Source organism: Aspergillus bombycis (assembly GCF_001792695.1).
Source record: "Aspergillus bombycis strain NRRL26010 chromosome Unknown contig00104, whole genome shotgun sequence".
NCBI classification, from domain to species: Eukaryota; Fungi; Ascomycota; class Eurotiomycetes; order Eurotiales; family Aspergillaceae; genus Aspergillus; species Aspergillus bombycis.
In genome coordinates, this window is record NW_019170106.1 from 96,383 (window position 1) to 121,504 (window position 25,122).

General features: G+C 47.2%; 8 protein-coding genes across 8 annotated transcripts; 6 read left to right on the forward strand and 2 right to left on the reverse strand.

Annotated features, from left to right (window-relative positions):
- Positions 1 to 632: 632 nt before the first annotated feature.
- ABOM_009487 (uncharacterized protein) lies at positions 633 to 1,454 on the forward strand (the record flags this gene model as incomplete). The annotated part of the gene is made up of 1 exon (XM_022536615.1): positions 633 to 1,454. The coding sequence occupies one exon, from the start codon at positions 633 to 635 to the stop codon at positions 1,452 to 1,454; it is 822 nt and encodes a 273-aa protein (XP_022385464.1).
- A 462-nt stretch (positions 1,455 to 1,916) lies between these two features.
- ABOM_009488 (chaperonin-containing T-complex subunit CCT3) lies at positions 1,917 to 3,809 on the forward strand (the record flags this gene model as incomplete). The annotated part of the gene is made up of 6 exons (XM_022536616.1): positions 1,917 to 1,941; positions 1,998 to 2,064; positions 2,118 to 2,326; positions 2,383 to 2,973; positions 3,029 to 3,666; positions 3,720 to 3,809. The coding sequence occupies 6 exons, from the start codon at positions 1,917 to 1,919 to the stop codon at positions 3,807 to 3,809; spliced, it is 1,620 nt and encodes a 539-aa protein (XP_022385465.1).
- Positions 3,810 to 3,974: 165 nt separating this feature from the next.
- ABOM_009489 (PRKRIP1 family protein) lies at positions 3,975 to 4,565 on the reverse strand (the record flags this gene model as incomplete). Its single annotated transcript, XM_022536617.1, has 1 exon — positions 3,975 to 4,565. One exon carries the CDS (start codon positions 4,563 to 4,565, stop codon positions 3,975 to 3,977), a length of 591 nt encoding a protein of 196 aa, XP_022385466.1.
- Positions 4,566 to 5,328: 763 nt separating this feature from the next.
- On the forward strand, positions 5,329 to 8,915 carry ABOM_009490 (ubiquitin-conjugating enzyme E2; the record flags this gene model as incomplete). The annotated part of the gene is made up of 8 exons (XM_022536618.1): positions 5,329 to 5,391; positions 5,460 to 5,519; positions 5,576 to 5,590; positions 5,658 to 5,756; positions 5,816 to 6,400; positions 6,466 to 8,217; positions 8,292 to 8,460; positions 8,512 to 8,915. 8 exons carry the CDS (start codon positions 5,329 to 5,331, stop codon positions 8,913 to 8,915), a joined length of 3,147 nt encoding a protein of 1,048 aa, XP_022385485.1.
- A 710-nt stretch (positions 8,916 to 9,625) lies between these two features.
- On the forward strand, positions 9,626 to 11,004 carry ABOM_009491 (uncharacterized protein; the record flags this gene model as incomplete). Its single annotated transcript, XM_022536619.1, has 5 exons — positions 9,626 to 9,644; positions 10,010 to 10,145; positions 10,205 to 10,373; positions 10,468 to 10,542; positions 10,603 to 11,004. 5 exons carry the CDS (start codon positions 9,626 to 9,628, stop codon positions 11,002 to 11,004), a joined length of 801 nt encoding a protein of 266 aa, XP_022385484.1.
- A 716-nt stretch (positions 11,005 to 11,720) lies between these two features.
- Positions 11,721 to 12,498, reverse strand: ABOM_009492 (uncharacterized protein; the record flags this gene model as incomplete). Its single annotated transcript, XM_022536620.1, has 3 exons — positions 11,721 to 11,748; positions 11,810 to 12,307; positions 12,365 to 12,498. 3 exons carry the CDS (start codon positions 12,496 to 12,498, stop codon positions 11,721 to 11,723), a joined length of 660 nt encoding a protein of 219 aa, XP_022385483.1.
- Positions 12,499 to 17,711: 5,213 nt separating this feature from the next.
- ABOM_009493 (uncharacterized protein) lies at positions 17,712 to 19,233 on the forward strand (the record flags this gene model as incomplete). The annotated part of the gene is made up of 3 exons (XM_022536621.1): positions 17,712 to 18,101; positions 18,187 to 18,781; positions 18,857 to 19,233. 3 exons carry the CDS (start codon positions 17,712 to 17,714, stop codon positions 19,231 to 19,233), a joined length of 1,362 nt encoding a protein of 453 aa, XP_022385482.1.
- A 3,887-nt stretch (positions 19,234 to 23,120) lies between these two features.
- Positions 23,121 to 25,122, forward strand: ABOM_009494 (uncharacterized protein; the record flags this gene model as incomplete). The annotated part of the gene is made up of 2 exons (XM_022536622.1): positions 23,121 to 24,093; positions 24,146 to 25,122. 2 exons carry the CDS (start codon positions 23,121 to 23,123, stop codon positions 25,120 to 25,122), a joined length of 1,950 nt encoding a protein of 649 aa, XP_022385468.1.

Sequence of the window (25,122 nt, forward strand, 5' to 3'; positions counted from 1 at the left end):
TATAGCACTGTTCCATATACGCAATATTTGACTATAACTTCAATGGTAGAAAATATCTTGCTGAATCTTTTGTTGACCTGGTCGGCGCATACCGATAAAATGTAAGCGCTGGCCTAAAAGTTCTAATTATGGAGTCGAGTGAGTCAATTGGCGCGGCGCTACTGATTGAACCTGGTACACATCTTAAATATGAGTGCCTAAGTCGCAAAGTGAACAGGTACTTTGCTTGGACAACACAATTTGACTTGTCTTTCTTACTTTGGATGCACTTTCCCTATGACCCCTACTGATAAGTGCCAGATGTTGCATGATTGACAGCCTGCATGGTAGAAAATTATCCGACATATTAACAGGGCCAGACTTAGTAAGTGATGCAAGCAATTAAACAATACGAGAAAAAGAAAATAGGGAAAAAGAAAACATGAATACAGGAAGCCTAACGTTGCACATCTGTATCAGGTCATTAGCCTTGAGCAAACGCGTTGCGCAGCTCAACCCACAACAAACACAGACCAAACCCAGGCCTCAGCTCCTCAAGAACTATCCTCACATCCAATAGCACTTGTCCTTGAAGACTAATGTTTCTAGGACAGTAAAGGTGTTATTGAAGTAGTAAAATAATACACATCAAGATGTCAGGCTATTTCGATCCGACAGCTCTCATTCCAGACCCCCATTCATTTCACCATGAGAGAAATTCATGGGAAATGAACCGATATAGGAGCCCAGAAGACGGTTACTTCACGGAGAGCGAAGAAGAGGTCCTTTACGGCTTGGATGAAGTAGCTATGGCCGCGCTACCACTCCGATTACAAGAAAACATGCGCGAGTTACATCTTGAACGCGTGCAAAGATTAAAAAGAGAGGAAAGCAATACTCCATTCTACAAGCCATCTTACCATGCAACGTCACCAGTGATTTGGTATGAGGACTCGATAGCCGCGATGAAAGCAACCCAGGACACGGAGAAGCGTGATCGCGGAGGTTTGCCAAGTTCAAGCTCGGAGCAAGCCGATTGGTATCTGTGGCAGAGCATACGTGAGATAAATGGGAGAAGGCATATGGAGTGTGATACTATCGCGATGGCACGGCCTTATTCCCACAGCTCCAATGCGCGCTTCAATCTGGGCAACAATCTGTTTTCAAAGCATTCGACATCAACGGAAGAGGCTATTGAAACCGAATATACCAGTTACCAACGGTCTCGTGGCAAATACGCATCACAGCTGACAGGCACAAAAGCCCGGGCATGTGTAGTTCAGACAGTCGAAGACATCGAGGCGCCTCATGAAGGATCAAATGTGCATGAGCGGTTTCGCCAGAGAGGCTCGTCAATGGTTTCCGCTATGCGTGGCCGCGTACGAAAGAGCATCCAAAGAATGAGCAGGGTATTCAAGAAACATTCTAGTTTCCAAAGTCATAATCGAGCATGCGAAACCTTTGTTTCGAGTTGATAAATGGCAGGGCCATACCCATCAAGACTATTACGGAGATAACGATGGTCACCAGAGTTATGATAGAAAGTTGTTACGGGATGGCTGGACACATCACCAGGGAACAATAATGTGGATGCCATGTAAGCAAGCAAGCGAGTACAAAAATTTCAGGTCATCTAGGCTGTTGTACGAGTACATACAATAAAAGTGTTTGGATTTGATAGGAGTGGATTTAATCAGGAGAAAGGTAGACTAAGCCTGAAGGGGATTAGTGGGGGTGAGCTTCCAATCCGCAATCCCACTTCGAGGTTCGCTGGAAATTTGATGGTGAAGGCGGGCACAGCACTCCAGATCCCCCTAACGAACGCGCCCCTCATTTATCTTGTTCTTCAGTTGTTTTTGAAGAACCCTTTCAATAATATTTAGAAATACCCAAACTCTCTTTTTCCCTCCCCGCAGCACGTTAAGACCACCGCCAAAATGCAGGCACCGGTGGTGGTAATGAGTATGTTGTCAACGGAATTCACCTTGGCTTTGACCTCATATGGCTAACAATCATAGACACCAACTCTGGTGAACGACAGGTCGGTCGCAAGGCCCAACTTTCGAATATCACTGCCGCAAAGACGTACGTGACGATACTCTTTCTAGCCACTTCAGCTCTAACAAAAATACTCGCAGTGTTGCGGACATCATTCGGTCATGTCTGGGACCTAAGGCCATGCTGAAGATGCTGCTCGATCCTATGGGCGGTATCGTCTTGACTAACGATGGACATGCTATTTTGAGAGAAATCGAGGTGTCGCACCCCGCAGCGAAGAGCATGATTGAGCTCAGCCGTACTCAGGATGAGGAGGTCGGGGATGGAACCACGACCGTTATCATTCTAGGTATCATCGCATGCTCTCTCTATGTGCTATTATGTTGGCATACTAACACTTGGCAGCTGGTGAGATGCTCGCTCAGGCCCTCCCTCAGCTCGAACGTAACATCCATCCCGTCGTCATCATCTCTGCCTTCAAGCGTGCATTAGCGGATGCCCTTGCCATTGTGGAGGAGGTCTCGATTCCTGTTGATATCGACGATGATAAAGCGATGTACACCCTTATCCAGTCGTCCATCGGGACGAAGTTTGTTTCCAGATGGTCCGAGCTGATGTGCAGTCTGGCCCTGAAGGCTGTGCGAACCGTTTCCTTCGATGCTGGTGGTGGAAAGAGGGAGGTTGATATTAAGCGGTATGCTCGTATTGAGAAGATTCCTGGTGGTCAGATTGAAGACAGTGAGGTTATCGACGGTGTGATGGTGAACAAGGATATTACCCACCCGAAGATGCGGAGAAGAATTGAGAACCCTCGAGTCGTCTTGCTCGACTGCCCATTGGAATACAAGAAGGGTGAATCTCAGACAAACATTGAGATTACGAAGGAGGATGACTGGAACAGGATCCTGGAAATTGAGGAGGAGCAGGTTAAGCGCATGTGCGATGCCATCTTGGCTGTCAAGCCTGATGTTGTCATCACAGAAAAGGGTGTTTCAGGTAAGAAGCTTCTACCCCAGACTGCGAGACGATTCATTACTGACCACCCGTCCAGACCTCGCACAACACTTCTTGATGAAGGCCAACATCACAGCTCTCCGCCGAGTGAGGAAGACGGATAACAACCGTATCGCTCGTGCCACTGGTGCGACGATCGTGAACCGGGTCGATGACCTCCAGGAGTCTGATGTAGGAACGGCTTGTGGATTGTTCGAAATCGAGAAGATCGGCGATGAGTATTTCACTTTCCTCAGAAAATGCCAGAACCCTAAGGCTTGCACCATCCTTCTGCGTGGTCCGTCCAAGGACATTATCAACGAGGTTGAGCGCAACCTTCAGGATGCTATGGCCGTTGCCCGGAATGTCATCTTCCACCCGCGACTGTCCCCTGGTGGCGGTGCTATCGAGATGGCAGTTTCTGTCAAGCTGGGCCAGTTGGCCAAGTCTATTGAGGGCGTTCAACAATGGCCTTACAAGGCCGTCGCTGATGCTATGGAGGTTATTCCCCGGACGCTGGCTCAAAACGCAGGAGCCAGCCCTATTCGTGTCTTGACTCGCATGAGGGCCAAGCATGCCGAAGGCCACACCACATGGGGTCTTGATGGTGACTCTGGTGCCCTCGTTGACATGAAGGAATATGGCGTTTGGGAACCCGAAGCAGTGAAACTCCAGAGTATCAAGACTGCTGTCGAAGTAAGTCGTACAAGTTCTCCTCGTCTTGTTGATACAGTTGCTAACCCGGTTAGTCCGCATGCCTACTTCTCCGTGTTGATGATATTTGCAGCGGCAAATCTGCACAGCAGGTGGGTGCCAACCTTGGTGGTGGCGATGAATAAGACTAGTAACAGGTATAAAAATGCGTACATAATGCTGCACGATCACTTCTTGATATTGTACGAATATCCTAGACTAAAAATTACACGGGTATCTTTATATCGTACACTCCAAAGTGACAGCGATCTGGTAAAATCCTGCCCACAGTTTCTGTTGCAACCGTAGTCTCAGTCTTCATGGATTATCACTCCTGGTGTTTCCGCATGTTCGACGGCATCTGCTGGCCAGTGTTGATCTCCATCCTTATTCCCGTCGAGTGCCCTTTTCGTCGGCCCATCAACAGCCATGTTGTCAGGTCCCTTATCATTGCTACCAACACTTTTCTTTTTATTCTTTGCCGCGTTTCTCTTTTCCCTTCTTTTCCGATTCTTTTCCGTCTTTTCTTCATCCTTCCGCCTTGCCTCGTCTCGTTGTTTCTCCCAATCTTTATCTTCCTTCTCCTTACTGACCTCGCTTTCCATCATGCGTAAGCGCTCATATTCCCTCCTGCGACTGGCTTTATAAACGTGGAATTCTCCGGAACCGGCACCAGCAGAAGAACCTTGAACATTCGCCACGATTTCCGGTGGAGGAGGCAATGACGCAGATGATCGCTGCTTGGAAGAATCGGGGAGCCGAACCTCCTTCGCGGGGTCGCGAAAGAGAGACTCGATCTGGGAAGCTTGCTCCGACTGCGCTGTGACAGCACGACGTTTGACGGGCCGCTTGCTACGCGGATCCGCGCTCGTAGGGATCGATTCCGGGCCTGGTTCGGACATTCTGAGACTTTGCGTTTGCCTTACGCGGGCAATTATAAAGTAATCCTGCGGCGATCTACACAAAGTGTGACCTGGTAGGCGCAAGATCTGACGTGATTTCGTTGGATTTGGTTGTTTTCGCAACTTGAGGTATTTGAAGTAGTAGTAAGTTGGGGAATTTTGTTTTTTAATCGGCGCAAATTTTATGACGTTTGTTTTGTTTAACACCCGGGCCAATCACGAGTAGACGGAGTTGTCTAGAAGCTCAAGGCTGGAGAAAAGTTGATGCTCAGATCCTCGGATAAACCTACTACTACTAGTAAATTTAACCAATCTAGAGCGGTGTGGGGTTGTTTATCCTTTGTTCATTTTGTGACATGTCTTCAGCTGTTCAATCACCTACCCCATTTAGCTTCTTGGCTGTTTGATGTATGACAATAGATCTTTTTGGGTTAGCCTTGCGTACTGTTGTCCCCCTGATTATAGCCTTAGAAATGAAAATAATAATAAATTAAGTGAAGGAATTGCAATGGGGCAGTAAGACGCTTGTGTCTCAGCCTCAGGAGCGCATGTGACAACTGCCTTAGGCGACTTCTCTAGGATCTATACCATACTCCTAATCGCTCTTTCTCATACAGTTCGTTCCTATCCCTAATTCTTTTCACTCACACGTCTTTGCTCCTTTGTATCAGGGATGCTTCACCCCCTGTCGGGTACTAATAGCACGACTATACTCATCTAACGGCGCTACCTTCTCCGCGCAAGCCCCGCGTCTTATCGCGCGATGGACGTAAGATCAGGACTCACGAGCGAAGCAACTAAGATAGGGGTTAAGAAAGATGTGAAGGTTGGTAGGATCAATATCATAATCATACTGCATGATTCTTCGGCAAGTAACCGATATATTATCTACAGTTTGAGGTTGATGATGCATGCTGCTTGAAGTCCAATCCTACTTTGGTGGGACATGTCTGCGTAAGTAACGCCGCTTGATAGATATCGGTTTATTCTGGCTAAATGGTAATGTACAGAGAACTGACCATGATGTATGTTCACTCTCCTTTCTCCGATGGCTGAGACGATCGAGGCAGTTGCTGAAATGACCTGTCCAAGGCTGATAACGATGAACCCCTGAACCTGAGTACATGCTTAATCCTTTCTTATACCCCCGTTCCCCAGAAGGACTTGGAGGAGTTCCTGGAAACTGGAGTAGTATGTAACCACAACCCAACGGTCGACTCTCTCTTACTGAAAGTTAATTCTCGCATTAGCCTCCAAAAGGGTATGTTTTTGTTAGCTTCACAGAGCCCTCGCAGGGAAACTCGCTTATACATCAGAGCGACCTTGAACTAGTCGATCGCACTTTGGATCTCGGCGATACTGTCAAGCGGCACCCAGATGACACAATCAGTGGTACGGTCATCAGTACCTCTGCAACATGTAGCCTTGAGCCTATCGCTTATCGAACGCTCGACCCCAAGACTGGAGAGTATGGCCCTCTCAACTTCACTGAAACGGCCATCAAGCGGGAAGGCAGCCTAGCAATTGAGAACGATGCCACAAAACCTCCACTTCTGCATGAGATTCCAGTAGTAGAACTCAAGAAATACGAAGAATTTTCCGAAGGCGATTATATTGTCTACCGGCAGAAGCTCGGAATCATCCATGGCATTGATCGTGATGCCATTCTGCTCCTTCCAAACCAAAGTGTTGTATCTCCCCTCGATCCTAGTGCCCTGGAGATTCCGCTTCCATTCGAAATCGAGAGTCTCGTGGCGTTGCCCAACAATACAAGTGCTATGCGACATTACCCCTTGGCCAATGGTGGCTCAATTTGGTCCAACGAATCAAATTTCGTGTTCCCTGGCCAATTTTCCTTTACGGCCAGGAACAACCTGAGCAGAGGCGACTTGTCCTCTAGCGCAGCCTCAATCCCACAGCCAGAGGCTATGTCATAGCTACGCCGGCCATGGATATTCAAGTCGACTGGCTCTGTCCAAATGTTTTTGCCGCAGGCACATCCCATAGTGGCACAAACCTCGATGTAATAAGAGCATCTACTCTCCGTGGAAACGCAATGGTATGCGACTTTGGACAGGTTCCCCAGGAAAACCCAAATGAAAAACCTGTTTATTCAGATACCTGGCTTAGCATCGGGGATAGGGTGCGTTTCCGGAATTCAATTTCTGCAGCTGTAAAATATCCGGCATATCAACACATGCCCACTGAGCAAACATTCGGCTACGACGTAAACATCCTCCGTGTTACTTCCAAGAAGACGAAGGTCACTGTTCAGTGGCAAGATGGGACTACCACCACCGAAGCAGCCACCTCTCTGCACAAATTCTTTGGCGCTGATGACGAAGTCTGGCCTGGAAATTTAGTTGTCACGAAAGATGGTATTGAGGCTATCCGGGAACCCTGCAAGAACAATACGGGGCCCTTCGGGCACCATATGAAAGAGACATTGCATGTTAGGAGAGTCGGGGTGGTTCAAAATGTGGATAGCCAGGAGAGGATAGCATCGGTCCGCTGGCATAAAGATCCAGATATCAAAATGACACATCAGGGAAACATGTTGGTGCCTGGATCCTTCCTAGGCGAACTTAGCGATGTTGTCACAGAAGTCTCCATCTATGAGCTTTACTCATACTCTAGCATGCAAAGGGCACTGAATGACCTAGTTCTTCTGGCACCTGGAATAGTTCACCGGTCATCAATACCAGCAATTGGCAGTGAGCCGACTAAAGCAGCTGGTCCTTGTCGGCTGAGCGCTCTCTCTCCTGTCACCTTCTCAGAGACGTTTTCATACCTTGAGTCCATGAAATTATCCATGGTGAACTCAGAATGGTTCAAAAGGACTACTGAGATTGACACGTCACCTGTGCCTTCCAGATATAGCGTACATCACGAAGAATTTAACATCAAACTGCCAACGGACTTCATCGGTAAGATCGTTTCAATAGATACTGAGGGCACCATCACCATTCGAACTGCAGGCGCCGACAATGTTCGTGATATTCGCGTGCCATGGGAGAGAATCATGATGGTAATTGATGAGGATAATATAATTCCGCCTGCGTCACTCGGGCCATTCGACTTGTTTAACCTCACGGATATCGATCGTTCTGTACAACCAGCCGACCTCCCCTTCACTGAGACAATTGAATATGAGGGCGGCGAGCGTCTTGATAATGATAGTGGGGATGATGATTGGACGACTGAGGGCGAGTCCGAGCTTGGCGATGAGGATTTCGAGGACGTGGAATACGATAGCGAGGATGCCGATGGGCTCGTGGCCCCCGCATTGTCAATTATCAGTCCTCCTGAGAGGCTCGATCATGACGAGCAGGAACAGCCTGGTACTGATGAGGCCCGAGCTGAAGTTCCTCGAGTGGGAAATAGATTACTTATACTCTCAATAGCCTGGCCATCGTCATGTCCTCCGGGATTCTCTCTGTTAGAAAGCCCGGCCCCTTCCGACCACCATTTCTTTTCTAGGGTTCCGAGCGAGGCTCCTGGATTGCGTACCAAGCGTATACAAAAAGAATTCGAAATTCTCCAGTCCTCTCTACCGGCTGGAATTTTCGTGCGGACATGGGAGTCTCGAATGGACCTCTTACGGGTTCTGATAATTGGGCCTCAAGGAACACCATATGAGCATGCGCCGTTTGTGATTGACTTTCACTTCCCTGATGATTATCCTATTCGTCCTCCAGCAGCCCATTTTCACTCATGGACGGACAGAAACGGGATGATCAACCTAACTTGGGAGAAAATGGCAATATCTGCTTGAGTCTCCTAGGAACTTGGCCTGGGAAACACCCCACGGAAAGTTGGTCCCCCACCAGCTCGACGGTCTTGCAGATCCTGGTTTCAATCATGGGTCTCGTGTTGGTAAAAATGCCATTCTACAGTACGTATGAACCTTCGCCGAAGGGCTTGCATGAGTACTAACCTGACCAAGATGAGGCTGGCTATGAAACACTTGCTGCGGAAGAAGACAGACACGTCGAGTCGACCCAATACACGGAGAAAGCCTTCCTGATAACACGAACATTTATCCAACACGCCCTTGAAAACCCTACCGCTGGCTTAGAAGATGTTCTAGCATGGCATTATTTCGCAGAACCCCGGCAGGAACAAAACAATGCTGGCATCCGCCCACGACTACTGCGTCGAGCTATTGACGAAGCCCTTGGCATGATTGAACATCATAACCGCACCACAGCAGGTGAAAAGTTGAGTGAGGAGCATGCGGCATCGGCCTTTGTGTCTCGTCTTAGTCTAGGAGCAGTTGTGATGCTACGAAAGCACATTAATACACTGGAGAAGATTGAATTAGCTGTGAATTCTGTCGAGAGAGTTTAAGCTTCTTTAATGCTGCGCTTTTCTCAATCTCCAGTTTATCTGATCTGTGTTTATTTAGGGTTGTGGGCGTCAGTAGCGGCTGCTCTCGCATTCTTATCAGCACCGCAGCTGTCGCTCGGAATATGGGTAGGAAACAAAATCGACAGCTACTGGGATATGAATGGTATTCTAATTCTATATGCTGTCCTCAATAATTTTCATGGGTAATGATGGGTAATTCGTGCAATTTCAGAGGTGTATGTGTTGGAAGGAACCACCCGCTGTAGATACGATTTGCAACCATAAATTTGAATTAACAGGCAGAAAAGGTCCAAAGCCAGAAAAGAAAAGTAAGCACGTTGTGATGCACTGATCGTAAAGACGAGAAACCTGACCAAATAAAACCAAGAAGAGTTAAATAATGAAATCCAGGGGAATAAAGAGGAGTTGGCCTGAGACAAATGTAAAGAGAGCTGCGGGTTTGGTCGGTGGCGGGTTCCGTTGCGCTCTCTTTTGTCGCTTTTCTTCTCTCTCCCTTCATCCTCCATCTCTTTCCCTCTTGCAGATTTTCTTCCCCCTGCTTCTCTTCTGCTTCTATGATAAACTAATAGGTTTCAACATCACCATTAGTGATTTTCTAAAGCCTGGCATTCTTGAATAATATTGCGACCTTTTAGCGCTTCTTTCGCACTGCGGATCAAAGAAAAACAACTGCGTCGCTGGTTTTTATCATGCCATCTTATCGCTTGGGTAAGTGATTTTCCAAATCTTCTGTCTTATATTTGGGGAAGGTATTTGGTGATATATCATTGCCATTACTGCGATGATGCGATGGAGCCTATTCAATGTGATCTTGGATCTGTTTGCTCGTCCCTGGTTGCGGTTGTGTTCCCAGCCATGTCAATCAGCCGCTGGGTGCCTATTGGCAACCAGGCAGATGTTGCACAGGCCCTTTTCTTTTATCTTTTCTTTTTCTTCTACCTATCTCCCTCTCTATCACTCCCTCGTGCTTCGTATTTCGGCCTTCATTGCTATACCTATACATTGATTACAAATGGATGCTGCTTAGCACTATTCATTCCCATACATAGAGCATTATCCTAACTTTGAAACAGAGCAAGCCTCCACTGGCAGAGCCGGCTGCCAAAACAAAGAATGTAAAGATGAGAAGGTCAAGATCGCCAAAGGCGAGCTCCGTCTCGGCACCTGGGTTGACACCGAGCGCATCCAGGCATTTTTCTGGAGACATTGGTGAGCTCCTATTTAACTGAATAGACCTATCAGAATTGCCAGACTGACGCTTGTAAAAGGGGCTGTGTAACACCCAGAATCATTGCTAGTCTCAATGAAAATCTTGGGGATGATGACGAGAAGGATTACGAACAGCTAGATGGCTTCGAAGATCTTACTCCGGAAAATCAGGAGAAGCTCAAGAAAGCGCTGGAACAGGGCCATGTCGACGATGAGGAGTGGAAGGGGGTACGCAACACCATTTTCTTATCTCTCTTCTTTCGCCAGTGTCATTTTCTAGAGTCGATGCTGTGTTCTCGATTCCAAGTGCTGACGGATATAGGATGTTGAAATGAACCGTCCGGGTAAGAATGGCTTCCGCGTGCGCGGATCAAAGAAGAAGACGGCTGCCGCTGAGGTTTGTTTTATCGCCATTACCATGTAACCCATATACAATGTTTCTAAACCATGTGTACAGGAGAGCGATGCTGAAGTAAAGTCTCCTGAACCAAAGACCAAAAAGCGTGGCCGTCAGTCACTCAAGGATGAGGCTGAAGATCATGCTGAAGAGACACCGGAAACCAAGAAACCCAAGAAAGCAGCACGTGGAAAGCGAGCCTCTGAAGGCGACAAGGCGACAAAGGAAGAACCCGATGACGATGCGGCAACTCCTGCAAAACCCAAGGCAACTAGAAAGGGCCGTGCCTCGAAGAATGACACCGAGGACAAGGAGTCCCCGAAGGCTCCTGCCAAAGCTACTAAGCCCGCTGCTAAGCGCCAGCGGAAGGCTGCTGCGAAAGACGACGAAGCGGAGCCTGTTGAAGAAGAGCCTGCTGAGGAAAAGCCGAAGCGAGGCCGGAGGAAGAAGACTGCTGCTTAATGGTGCCCTACTGCCAATGGACACTCTCGGTCTTAATTTCATGCATGGTGTCTTGATGTTCTGTGGGAGTTTTCCGTTTTCTCGTTTCGTTGTGGGCTTCTTCTAGTGTCGCTCTGTGTTGTCGTTGTTATGCGAGTATGTTGAAGGTTTGTGTATGAGCAAGCGAGCAAGCGTCTCTGTTGTATGTCAAGTTTCATCTGTCCGAGGCGAAATGGTTATGCCAATAGTTATTTACGGTGTATAAATAATAAATCTTAATAGGTGCTATAATGATACAACCGCCTAATTCTGTATAACAGGAATCCACGGGCTTGTAAAATGAGGCGGCCTAATCTCTCAATTCCTAGTTTAGATCATTCTACTTTCCGACATTAACCTCCTAGATATCAAACAAACTGGGACAGACAAAACCGAGCAATTTAAGAGAGCGACGGTTAAAACCAAAGACTTGCAAAGCATAAGATTTAGCTCAAGGAGTGGCGCCAAAACAAACAAATCATGCCTCAAAGTTCATTAAAAGATGATATTGATATGGCTTTAGGAGCCATATCATTCGATATGGTAGGCCAACCTCGAAGAAGTGAATAATTCAGCATGATTCATAGAATGGAATCAATCAATCTGATTTCAAGCGGTCCCGTTCAACTCTTTACAATGAAGATCAAGATTTTTTTTCATGATTTTCTGTACATATCGTCGTGCTTACTGTGCAGTCATTAGGTCATCTTAGGCGATTCATCATTACTGTGCGATAGTGTAAGAGCCTATTCAGACTAAAAATAAGCAGAAAAGAGGGAAGACCAACCTAATCTCCTCAAGATCATCCATGTGGTTACACATAGCAACAAACAGATCGAAATAGAACTTATGGCCCATCTCCATCTCAAACTGCATGGTTCCACTGGTCTTGAAAATCTGACGGGTCCGAATGATCATAGCTAGGTAGTGAGCGCGTAGTCGATACTCCGAGTCCGGCGTGTTGTCGTAGGCATACCGAGCGGATCGTAGAATCACATCGATGGGGATTCCGCTCTGAAGACCCTGCTTGCGGATAGCAAGGCTTTTGAGCCCTTCCAGCCCATACTTCTCGGCTGCACAGTACACGACCGTGTCCCTGAGGACAATGTCGCCTACTGCGGAGTGGAACATAGTCGCTTCGCTCGATCCGCGGCCGCCGGGATGTGTGGTGCCGTTCTGGCTGTTCTCAAGTTCCCAAGAGTTGGTATCCTTGTTACGGAGCAGGCGCGGGAAATAATCTCCCTTATACAAAAATTCGAGAACGCAGGATAGAACTTCTGGCTCTCTGGGATATGTTAGGAATATGTACGGGGCTGGTGCTGGGTTTGATCTGAGAACATACTCATCTGGTAGAGCCACTGCCTTATCCTTACTGTCCCCGACGAACTCGTCTTTGAGTAGAGACCGGAATAAAGGCGAGCGGCACAGGATGTCCTCATGAGCTACGAAGACACGTTGTTCGTGACTCACGATCATGGTGACTATAGGGCTGGTGAGGGGACTATAGAGATCATCTACGATCAGCTTAAACTCTTCTATCTCGTTGTGCTAGAGCTCAAGAAAGCACTCTACAACTGGGAATAGGATTCTTGGGAACAGGAAATAACATTAGTTACTCACGTAGCCGGTGACTGACTTTCCACCTTCTCTTGCATTTTCTTCGCCTTTACATGTCTACCCGGTGTCTTCCTTGGTGACCTTCTAGACTTGCCAACTCGATCGCTTCGAGTGAACGAGCGATTAGAGGTTTTAAGTCTATCGTCCATGCCCATGAACTTGGCCAGAAATGACACTAGAGACATCCAGACGTAGAGACAAAAGATTGACAGAAGAAGCCAAACGAAAGGAAATAATCGAACAAGCTGGTCGATGTAAACGAATGACGCTACCGACTCACGCACATTGCATGAAACAGAGTCCTGGAAGCCTTCCCAATACGAGATCCTCCTCGTAATCGCAAGCCTTCATTAACCAAAATGAAAGCTTACAGACTGTCGAGAAGGTGCAGGATTCCTGGGAGCTGGCTTTCGCCTACCTAAATCCACATATGCGGAGTAGATTCACGTAGCGAGACTTAGTCGACTCTGGGGAGCGCGAGAAGGGAAAGGAAAGAAATGAGATGAAGCTGGCAGAGTGTCTTATATAGATGCGGGGAATGAATCATGTGATGATGAGATAGGCGATCGGCCACATGACGGCGTATGTAGATCATGATTTCTATAGATATCTTAGTTCCTATATAATTTGTTTTCAAGGTTGTATGGAAGCGTGTGGATTAGCTTCATTTCAGAATACTCTAGTCATAAATCAGTCCATCATATGCAAGTGTGATTATTGTCATGAATCGTGATCATCATGAAGATTCACTCATATACCCTGCATCAGTAATAGGGTCCTCTCCACCATAGACTACCAATATCTATATCAGAACGATTAGGGTGCAGTAAAGCTGAATAGTTCTGCTTTTGCAGGGTTACTTCTACTCAGCTTCATATCAGTCTGGAGTGTTATACTCATTGTACTAGTGCTCCATTTTTGGGATACATACAAGTAACACCAAAGAATGACATATACCAGCTTCTTCATAGGCGGTGACAACCAGCACTTTTATATGTCTATACTCACAGGCAGAATGCTTTTACCACAGCAACCAACACAATATCCACTAAAACATTGATCATCATAACCAGCGGGTTGAAAACCGCGAAGCTACACCCAGAATAACAGGTCTTGCCGCGGCCAGAACCACCAAAGCATAAGAGTCCACTTACTTCTACTTATCAAAGCCTTACCCTTTCATACATTCCAGGTAAGAAAGAAAGAAACAATACATTACAACACTCATATAGAGTCTACTCTTTTTCGAACCCTTATGTCTTTTGTTGCCAACTATCAATGTCTAAATCATCCGCTGATCCTAGGGAAACGATCATAGGGTACTATGGTGAACTGGACATTGGCAAGAATTTCTGTCCAGGGAGATGTACTCATTACATCCATAATGATACATACACTTCTCACGCTGCTTAAATTGTATGGATTATATGTGTTGGCAGTACTGGCGGAGTTTGCTGCCACTTTTCAAGCAGATGAACTGGAGGCGTGGCTGGAATATGCTAGAGCTCAAAGGGACGATGTCTACGCACACAGCAGTCTCGCGGACAGTGATTGGACAGACACCGATTTCACGCATAGTGATTCCACTGACAGTGGCTGAGATGTTGGCTTAATCCACGGAAGTGGGATTACGGATACTGGCCTTACAGGTTGTACTTTCATAACAGCGACTGAGGTCATGATGCCGGCTTGATCCATGGGTAGTTGCTCTTCAGAGGTGGTTTTATGGGCAGTGATTGAGATGTTGAATTGATTCATACAATGCACTTGATGGCTTGGTTCATCTCTGCTTTTCAATACCTGCGAGCAGTATTATGCCTTTTCACCGATGAATATGATCATATCACCGCAAGATACCACCTTCTTATCGCGCAATATTGCGAAAGTAAATTCAGCATACTTCTAGCCACTGTTTGTCCGTATCGAATAGCCCTATATGCATCCACGAAGTAAGGAGCATCAACCGATAAGCCATCACTCTCCTTGCGCAAGAACACGAGCGAAATCGGACTATTGGCAAAGCATCCCACTGGAATTCTATGAACTAGGCGTCAAGTTTGTCTACTTAGTTCTCTTGACTGTGGAATGTTTGCACGTCTTGTTAGCATAATCGTAATAGCTTTGCTGATAGCTAGAAGCATGATCGGTAATTATTCCTTCGTTTTTTTTTTTTCTTTTTCTTTTTCTTTTTCTATTCGGAGCAACTTTATGGGTTACAGTTGAGACTAAATGAAACGTAATAAAATCACTGGACAGGGACTATTTCAGGAGGCCGACTGCGTGCAGCTCCAATCAGCCAGGACTTTCGGCCCAAATTGCAGATGATCCTCACAGCCATTTCCTCGGTTGGGTTAACGAGCAGGGCTCCATGAGTACGCGTCTTGCGGTCTATAAGGCTATTACAACTATAGCCAGTGCCGCCCTCACTTTGCATTATACTATAATACTCTGTACTTTGCAAGCCAGTTCATTTTCCAGGGAAACTTCGCGGCACACAAAGTAAACTTACCTAACCGCAATACTATTCCTCTGCTTTTGCTTCAACAGTGCGCTTTTGCATACCATGAAAAACAAACTGACCACTTCCAAGGTAAAATTTCGCAGGAAGGCACTTTCAAAAATTCTCAAGTTATTTCGCCAGACACCCAAGTATAAGCACACTGTATTACCGAGCTTCCTGGATCTTCCAAGCGAGGTTCGTTTGCTTATCTACCAGTTTGCCTTCGCTACTACCGGCAGCCATATACTCGTCACTGTTGACCGTGACAGGCGTGCAAGTCGTCCGATAATAAACACAGATGACCCAAACGAACGACCTATTCGAGATCTCAGGTACACTCGCATGCCTTCCACACCTTTGCCAGCAGCCTTGCTTCAGACAAACCAACAGATATACTGTGAAGCCCTCCCGGTTCTATACGCGAAGATCATATTCTCAACCTCATCGAATCTCACCTCATTCATGTACCTGAAAGATCGACTGTCGCAATTCGCGAGAAACAATATTCGGCAAGTTCAGCTTTGTCCTGCCTCTTTACTCTCTCAATCTTTTATTCGAGAGCGAGAGTTGCTGTCATGGACCATTCTTTGCGCTGAAGTCGCTGATCTTCCCGGCCTCGGCCGAGTTTGGATATCATACCCCAAGCCAGAAACGTTGAAAGATGGTACTGTAGAGTTCCATCGAGGGCGTTATGCAAAATGGTTAGATTTAGTTCATGCTAAGAAGTGTCTTGTCTTTGACGTATTTGAGGGCAGCACAGAAGACAGGGAAGAATGTCGAGAGCGGTTCAAAGAGATCACACAAGACACCGGTGACGCCTTGGGGGATTGATGTTAAAAGTATATTGTATACTACTATTTTATATTCTTGGCTATCTCATCATATTCTACAACCTATAGAACAATTGTTCCTAGTTTGTGTTTCACATTACCCGTCAAAAGTAGTTGCCCAGCAAGTTAAACCCACAAGCACAGTTATGATCATTGATCCTGCAGCCCGACTGCCGAATCCGCATTGAAGTAAAAGTTTACGGTGCTTTGTTTCATATCGAAGTAACTTTTGATTGGACTCTTCGTATTAATTTTCGAATTATCCGCGGCCATATCCTCTGTTGGCATCCTCCTTTTACTAGGTGCTTCCAGTCAGAACAGTATAAATGTAGGATAACTCAAGCTAAGTATATCGCCCAATGGCAGTTGAACAGCAACTCATCCGACCGTACTAGTAGTATTCACGGGAGTCGAGCCTCATACTGGTATAGAGAGTCTGCCTTGATCCGTCCCTCGTTCTAACTTGCATTGAATCCCCATGTATTCTCGACCTCAACGAAAGGTAGTCATAACCCCCCACTCCCCAAGATTCAGGATCATCGGCCAACGGAGTCTTGTCAGCTAGGACACACAAGAACATGGACAAGAATAGCAACGCTAAACCCACCTCCTCCGGTTACCTCTGGAGAAAATTGTTCAAGACATAGCCAAAGATGCCCTGGCGGATGTGATAAGAAGTGGAGATTGGATGAACGCAAAATGAATTGATCATGTCCCAACTTTTCAGGTCTATACCAGTAATTGACATTCTGCGCGGGACTTTTATAAATCAAATGGTTCACCTCCAGAAAGTAGAGTCCCTCTGCTCTAATGATAGTGAGCGAGACTTATGGGTATCTAAAACTATTATCATTGGCTGTCTAGCTAAGGAGAGGGGTTGTAAATATATATATTAGTGCCATTTTTATACCATGGTGCAGCTCGAACCAGACTCAGATGATAGTATCCCTAATCACGCGACTACTCCATGTTGGCGGTTTCATGAGACTTTCCAGAATATATTATCACTTTCTGACTGATACAGTGCTGGTTGGCTTCTATATAATACATTCGAAAGTAAGAGCAACATCAGCACATAGAGTTGCCAAGAAACATTTGATTCAGGTAACTGACAACGGTAAATAAGTAATTTACTGGAATCCGATTCAACGCTGTCGGAAGCGAGGGGCAGAGATAGTGCTTACAATAGGCAGATGATAGATCAGAATTCCATATCAATGCTCATACATTAGTGAAAGCATAACATGCATTTGAGGTGCTGGCGAGCAACCCGCCAATCATAGTCTAGCAAAGTAGATCCTTGACAGAAGGAAGTAGCGGTGGCTGTGCACCCAAAGGTGTGGCGCACGCAGTCAGTTGCACAGGTCAGGCAGTGATATCATCGCTCAGGGAGCTTCGAGGTTCCTGAATTCCTGCCTGCATTTGTAGCCCCTTTCTCCAGGTTTTTGTGAGAACGGATATTGTTGATCTTTGGAATATTCAAGCGATATCTCTGGTCTAGATCGCCGTCACCAAGGGATACTCTAATTCTTTCTCTTGGAATTTACAGCTCACCGACCCAGCCATCTAATAACTTTAATACCCCTCTGTCGATCTGTTCGATCTGAACCTTGCCGGCTAAGACTACCTTTTAACTTCGCCACTACCTTTAAGCTATCCTAGAGGAATATAATTGTTGCACTTGCTTCTTTTTATACCCTGATCATTTAATTATTCGTCCTATTTAGATGAAGTAACCCAACATGCAGCAATTCAAACATTGGCGGCGCCCGTCACAGGCGAAACCGCACGACCCAGTGCTGACCTCCGAGGACGAAGCCTTCTTACGAAATATCGTGTCCGAGCCTACAAGCGAAGCGCCGAATCCGTCTGCCGGCGCAGTTGATGATAGCCGATCGCCTGTCAGTCCCATTGCAACTGATGCGCCTGATACCCTCTGGTCACCGGTGTCGCCCTTGGAAGAGTTCAGAGAGCTAGGTGAAGAAGCAAGGAAGGCTCGAGAGAAGGAGGAACAAGGGTCCGGTCCTGATCCCCAAAGACAGAGCTCCAAGAATGGAAGTATTTCACAGGCAGAGGAGAAGAAGAAGAAAACCTGGACCAGTTGGATACGGAGGAAGACCACTGTGAAGAAGGTGAGCTCTTTCTCAGTACCTGTTTTTTTTTTTTCAGTTTTGACCCTTTTATGTAGCTATTCATTCTGACATTCGATGATAATAGGACAAACAACCTGTAAAGACGGAAGTGTCGGGCGACGCGCAGATCAATCCGCCCGCCAACTCCAAGGACGACAATGACGCAAGGCAGGAGACAGAGGATATGACGGAGATACTGGAAAGGCTGAACCTTGCAGCAGACAATAACCGTGTTTTCTCGGTCAGTGAAGAGATGCAGGAACTTCTGCGCAAGTTCAAGTTGATCTTCAAGGACTTGATAAACGGGGTACCGACTGCGTATCATGACCTCGAGATGCTCCTTACCAACGGCAACACGCAATTGCAAGGTGCATATTCTAAGCTCCCGGGGCCGATACAGAAGCTCATCGAAAAGCTTCCAGAGCGCTGGACGGAAACTTTGGCGCCTGAGATGATCGCTGTGGCAAGTGAAAGGGCCGCGAAGAGCGGTGTTAATATAGATAACATTGGAAAGGCAGCCGCAGCTGCCAATAAGATGGGTATTAAGGTTCCCAGCCTGAAAGAACTGGTTGGGAAACCGGCGGCTATTGTCGGCATGCTACGATCGATCATGGCGTTCTTACGAGCTCGATTCCCTGCTGTGCTGGGCATGAATGTGCTTTGGTCATTGGCTCTATCTAGTGAGTGTGATTAGAAGATTTCTACTCTCGGTCTGCAATTATTTAGCGAAACATGCTGACAGCTGCGTCACACAGTTCTTTTGTTCGTTCTTTGGTACTGCCATAAACGTGGTCGCGAAGTCCGCCTCGAGAACGAACGTCTCGTCACCGAGGAGGAGATAGAAAAGCTGAACGAGCAGTCTTCGTCTGACGAAAGAATTCGAACAACCGAGACTCTCACTACAACAGCCCCGCAAGGTGCTTCGGCAGCTGAGATCCGGGAGGGCGTGAAAGATGCCCAACAATCCCGTGAGAGAGTTATTGCTGCAGCTGAAAGTACACAACCGGAGAAGAGCGATGCGAAGGACAATAACTACAAGCCGACGAGATCAAAGTCAATTTTAGCCATTTGGGGCAGATCAGGCCAAAAGCCGGAACCAGCTACAAAAATTCAGCCATATCCGGGAACGTGATCATCCCTTCTTGTTTCACTATTTGTTTCGATCTTGATGTTTCCTATTTGCTGGTTTCGTGTCTGGGCTGGCAACTTGGGGTTATTTTTCGATACCACTGTTTACTTCACGAAGCTTTTATGGTCATGATTACAGGATAACGACACAGAAACGGGCCTCTAATTTCTTGGTACTAAGGATTTTAGTTTATGCAGATGATCATGACGATTCCATTTTAAAAATACGAGCAATATGACATTGTCTTCTTCAGCCAGTCATGTAGCATCGGGGTGCGATGAGTAATCGCTCTCGGGGCAAAGAAAAATGGAAGTAAAAAGCAACGAAGCACTTGGGGGGTAGAGAGGACGTCAAATTTGGCCACCTGCTCTATTCAAAGATAGCACCTAATCTCCCGTGAGCCATGGAATGGAATCGGTCCGGCCAGAAATTGCGGATTTGCGGTCCCGAGTGGCAACTCAACGGGTTCCATGAGGCTTACTGGAAGGTCGGCATCAATCCGGCCCATCCTCGCGTGCCGGAATTTTCTGGAAGATCGGCTCCGCGCTAACTGGACTCATTTTACTCCGTACAGACCCTCGCGACAGCCTGCACATGTGAAGCACATGAGGCAAGACGCTTTGAAGTTACTGCTAAACAGTACTCTAGTGCTTCGTACTAAAGTGGTGCACTGTATGGTATGTTTAAGGCATGGATGCTTCCATAGTACGCTGGAAAATATGTCGACGGGTGCGGGGTGCAGAGAATGAGTATGCATTGGCCAATGGAATCTTCGGGGGTTGCCGATCATGAGTAAGTGATAGGGCCTAATGGACATAAATGGTTAGTGAAGCCTGGTATCATACCAAAAATTACCGTCTTGATAAAGCTGACGGCTACTTAGTACTACCTACTTAGGTACTACTAGGTGAGAAGGACCTCCTTGCTGAAGGTTCAATACTTCGAGATAGTATAGTATAAAAAGTACTCTACATGCCACATGATGTTTAGCTACCTCCAGGCAGTTAGTACACTGGATGGTGTCTTCTAACCGTTTGTGTAGCGCCCGTGAAAAGCTGGCCGTTAGAAGCATTGTTGTTCGTAAGAGTAATATCAAACCACCGATGTGGGGACGGACAACTGTACGTACATCCGGAACATTCTGGACTAGAAATGCAGGTGATTCCTGGCATCTGTACTTATAGTAGTTGGACGTTACCCAATAGATTCAGGGTTCACGAGCTGCTGTTGCAACCGGACTCGGATTAATCTCCTAGTTTATGCCCATGTGTGTATTAATTAGTGTACCCATTGTATAGCCCACTGCCCAGGATTGAGCCATACCGGATAGCGCGCCTGCATGGCCCATTCATCCTGCATATAGATAATCAGTTCCACGATTCGGCAACCATTCCAATGCAGCCAGCTGTCCCCTTACCGCCCCCTTGGTCCAATCAGGCCATGCATCATGCGCACCAGTGTCGACTACAAAAGGCTAGTTAAGTATTTTAGGTGAGTAAGTAAGTATGTACATGTACGATCTAGGTAATAATAGGTACTCTTACTCCATCAAGTAGCTACCTAACTCCTAATCCTTCCTGCTGCCAGGTAATGGGCAGTGTTGTCGTGTCATGTCCTGACAGCGGCAACGGCGGGAATTCGCCTCTAATGAACCTCGATATAGCTTTCCTACCCCTCTCCTTGTGTTATTGTCCTATGCTTGCCACTGTGGAGAGAGATGGTGAAAATATGAAGCAAGAGGGACGACAGTCGTCCGATCAGACCAGGAAAAAACAGTAAAATAGAATTTGCAAATGAATCATTACTTCAGTCGCTGGCGCGGTAGATGGCCGCCGCTAGTGGCGGACCTCGGCCAATCCGAATCAGGATTGGAGGTAAGAGAAAATAATAGTACAGACATTTCAATATGGAGGGACCATTGTAATTCGACTGTCCTCCGCAGCTTTCCAACGAACCGCGGACAAAATTTCATACTGCCACTCGCAGATACATGGTTTGTTATTCTTTCTGACTCATATGATGAATCATTTTTCTCGGGCAAATACAGTTGTGATCTGGAGATGGATGATGTAGTGTCTGCAGGCTCGTGCAGGAAGCACGGTTCAAAGAAAGCCCCCTGACTTGATGGGGCATGTAAGTATGTACTTAGCCTGTACATATTCCTGTCCCATCTTTTAGGCAATGCTTTTTCCGTCGAACGTTTGGTAATTTTACGGAGATTTTGGCGCATCCGTTGGAAGATCGCTTCTTACATACTTGATATCGCATTCCACATGACCCCTCATTGGGGGTGGGAGGCTCAGAAGAGATCTACATTCCTCTCACCTACAGGGCTATTGGTAGTTCGTGTGTTCTTATCCCGTATTGGGTTGTGGAATGGTTTCGAAGGAAGATAGACGTACGTATGTCGGAAATGTAGGAGATTTAAATCGCTGTCACGGTTGTCGGAAGAAGAAACATGCCTCGTAAATGAGGCACCCTGCTCCCCTTTTCGCTTGTCTGACCATCCGATTATTTTCGTCGCAAGGCAATTTTTCATTTGTAGACAAAAGAGCGGGCCAAGCGCCCTGTATCTCTGACATGGCAAAACGCAAAACTGAGTGAGTGTCGTTATTGATGGATCATCGACGCAAGCTGCAGAATAAGGTACCCAACGGAAATCCTCCTGTACAGAGTACAGTACCTACATCCATATCAGTTCTCCTTTCGAAGTCCTTTTCGTGACTACTTTAGGTACCCTTGTATATCCGAGGATCGTGACTCAACTTCAGCAGTGAATCTAATCGATCTGGTCAAAACCGTATTCCATTACTGGCTGTTCAAGTCACGATGACTGATGAATATCGCCTCAAATCAAATCTTTTACAGATCCATTCATTCATTGGCCCCGGCCGCTAGGAGAATCCGTAGGTAAGAAAAGAGAAATCTACTAGTACTACGAGGAAGTGAAGGAAAACAAAAAAAAAAAAAGAGAAAAGAGAAGAAAAGAAAAAAAGATGCGGTGAACACCTACCGGCCAATGACAATGCATGTTTTAGTGGTTCCTGGCCAATCAAGGATGACAATACTGCGACCGGGTGATGCAAGCTCCACCATGATTGGAAAATTGGCCCGCCCCATCCCCAAGTCCGTTCCGTCTTGTAACGGACCAGTGACGGCGGTGGTACAGTCCGCTAGCTGATCTTCTGTCTCCCTTCTCTTTCTCCCGGCCTTTTCTTCTTCCAAAACATCCCAATCCACCCCTCATTCGATCTGCCATCCCAACGTCGCAGATTCCCCTCCTTTTACACGCTATAAGAATTCTTTTCACTGTCCTTACCAACAAATATCGTCATAAGTTCGTTGCCAAAATGGCCTTCGTTGAGCTGTAGATTCCTCGCTGGGGGGCACGACAGTCTTTTCCTGCTCCCCAGTCCAGCAGCTCCGAGTTTCCTCAATCGACTTGACGATATTTGTTTTCTCTTTCGACGCAAAGTCTTGCAGCGTCGAGATTGCCCCCAAGTACAGTTACAGAAGAAGCACATTAACGTCCGCGGTGGACGGTGAGGTGCTTTCACGCTCGAAAAGTTCTTCTCTATTGTTCTGATACAAGCCTCCCCCCTCTTCTTATCCGATCCCTGACCTTTCACCACCTATCCTTCACCTCTGTCAAACGATAACGAAACATTACCCTGACCTTTCCAACGCTATAACGAATTGACGGCCAAGAAAAACAACAAACTTGCCTTGATCATCCGCTTATACCCACTACGGAATCTCTGACGCAATACACTGCGGCTTGCAAACGGGTAACAAAACTTTGTCAACCCAAGGTACCCCAAACCAATTTGGGCCCATTTGAACCGTGCTTTTATCAATTATCATTTCTAAACAATACCATTGTCGACGCAATGCCGCCAACCGCTTACTCTCCTAAGCGGTCTTCGAAGGATGTCGGCAGGGAGAACCGCAATCGCAACTCGAGTCCCATGTCCCGCATCGGACAACACTCTCCAAGAATATCAAACAAGGCTATTTCCCTTGGGTCACTGGTGGCTGATAGGAAGCGGAGGGCTTCCTCATCCGTCTCCAGCGTGTCGTCCGTCTCGTCTGTAGAGCTCAGCGACGATGTAAACGAGTCAGATGCTGATGACGAAGAGGACCCACCTGCTGCCCGTGGCCCGTCTTATGGCCGTCGTGACAAGGCTCATAAGGCGGGAATGAAATCTACAAAAAGAACGAAAAAGATGAGGTTATCGGACGATGACAGCTACGATGGCCAAAAGAGTAGTGGCGATAATGACTCGGAAGATAGCTCCGATGATGTTTACGCAGCAGTTGACTACATTAGCGATGGAGACGATGATGAAGATGTCGATGTAGAAAAGTTGGAAGAACTGTTGATCGTGGAGTCAGAGGATGAGCATGATTTCAATGGCATCTTGACAGCCTCTACTGTCAGCGTCGCCAACTCCCACGATTGGGCGGGCCCCAATGTGTTTGATGACCACATGCTACTTTCAGCTGCGTCGTTCTTTGATGAAGAGCAGCTCTACAGCGCTATGGAAGCCTTCGGGGAGACCGACATGGCCAGTGAAACGGCCGTAGAAACACCGGTTCCCCGCCGGGTGCATTTTGAAGAAGACTCGGATTCATCGTCCGATAGCGATTCCCATACTGAGGATGAAATCCCGGGTGACTTCCTCCAGCAGGACAGTCTTGATCCTCAACTACGTCGTATGATTGAGAATGACAATGAGACGTACAATAACCGCCGTCGGCAGTCCGATGAACTGTTCGCGGAGTCCGACTATGGCCATTCAAACATTTATCACGTTGAGTCGGATGCTGTCTCCGAGGAATCGGAGTCAAGCGGATACGAGAGTATGCAGACACCTATGGAAATTGAACTTACCATGTACTGACCGACTTGAAGCCGATGATGGCGAGACTACAGATGAAGACCTTCCCCCGCCAGCAACAATTACCCATCCTCGCTCTATCCTACGCCGCGACTCCTCAGCTTCTCTCCAAGCTACCACTGCTGAAGAGACGAATGATTCGACTTCCCGTCGGCGAGGTCCCATAATGGGAACCTTCGTTGCGGATCCCCACAAGCCTGTTGCACTCGTGGACTGCACGGGCAAGCACCTGGTGATTATTCCTGCATATGCCTCCTCTCGCCATGACTGGCTTGAGTCTGCCACAAATAGCATCTGTGGCACGGCTAATAATAGCCCGCGGGCAACCACAATGCACCTCGTTGATGAGAGTGACACAGATGCGCTCGCATCACCGAATCACGTTGACCTAAGCCCAATGTTGGCTTCTAGCGCTAACCTCATGATGACGGCCCTTGGAAATGAGGTAACCACCGGTGGTCAAGTCATGGGTCCTCCCGAGGCCTTCTACCCGTCTCGTGACTTTGCCATTGATAGTTCATTTGAGGATGATGAAGAGGATGACCCCGAGGCTGCTTTGAACGTCGATGATTTCATTGACTTTGGTAATGGCTCATCCGATGACGATATGGACAAGGAATTCGACGATGATGCACTGGCCTCGCCGATGGCGGCGCCCACCATCCCAGCTGCTGCCAGTACACCAACCCCTAATCGCAATGGGGATTCACAAACGAACAGTGCGGAGCGTTTCTTGAATCACCTGGACCGTGGTATTGTGACGGCTTTCCGTCGTAATCACAATCGGTACCAGGCACTGCTGCGCCTCCCACAACACCGGGAGTTCATGCCAGCAAACTCACCGTCTCGACCAGCCAGTGTCTTTAGACACGCAAAACATGCGGATCAACGCACGCCTACGCGGAAACGTAAAGCGAGCGGTTACAATGGCGGCGAGGCGGTCCGACGGAAGCTGATGGATGCCCACCGTCGTAGCCAACTTCCTTTCTAG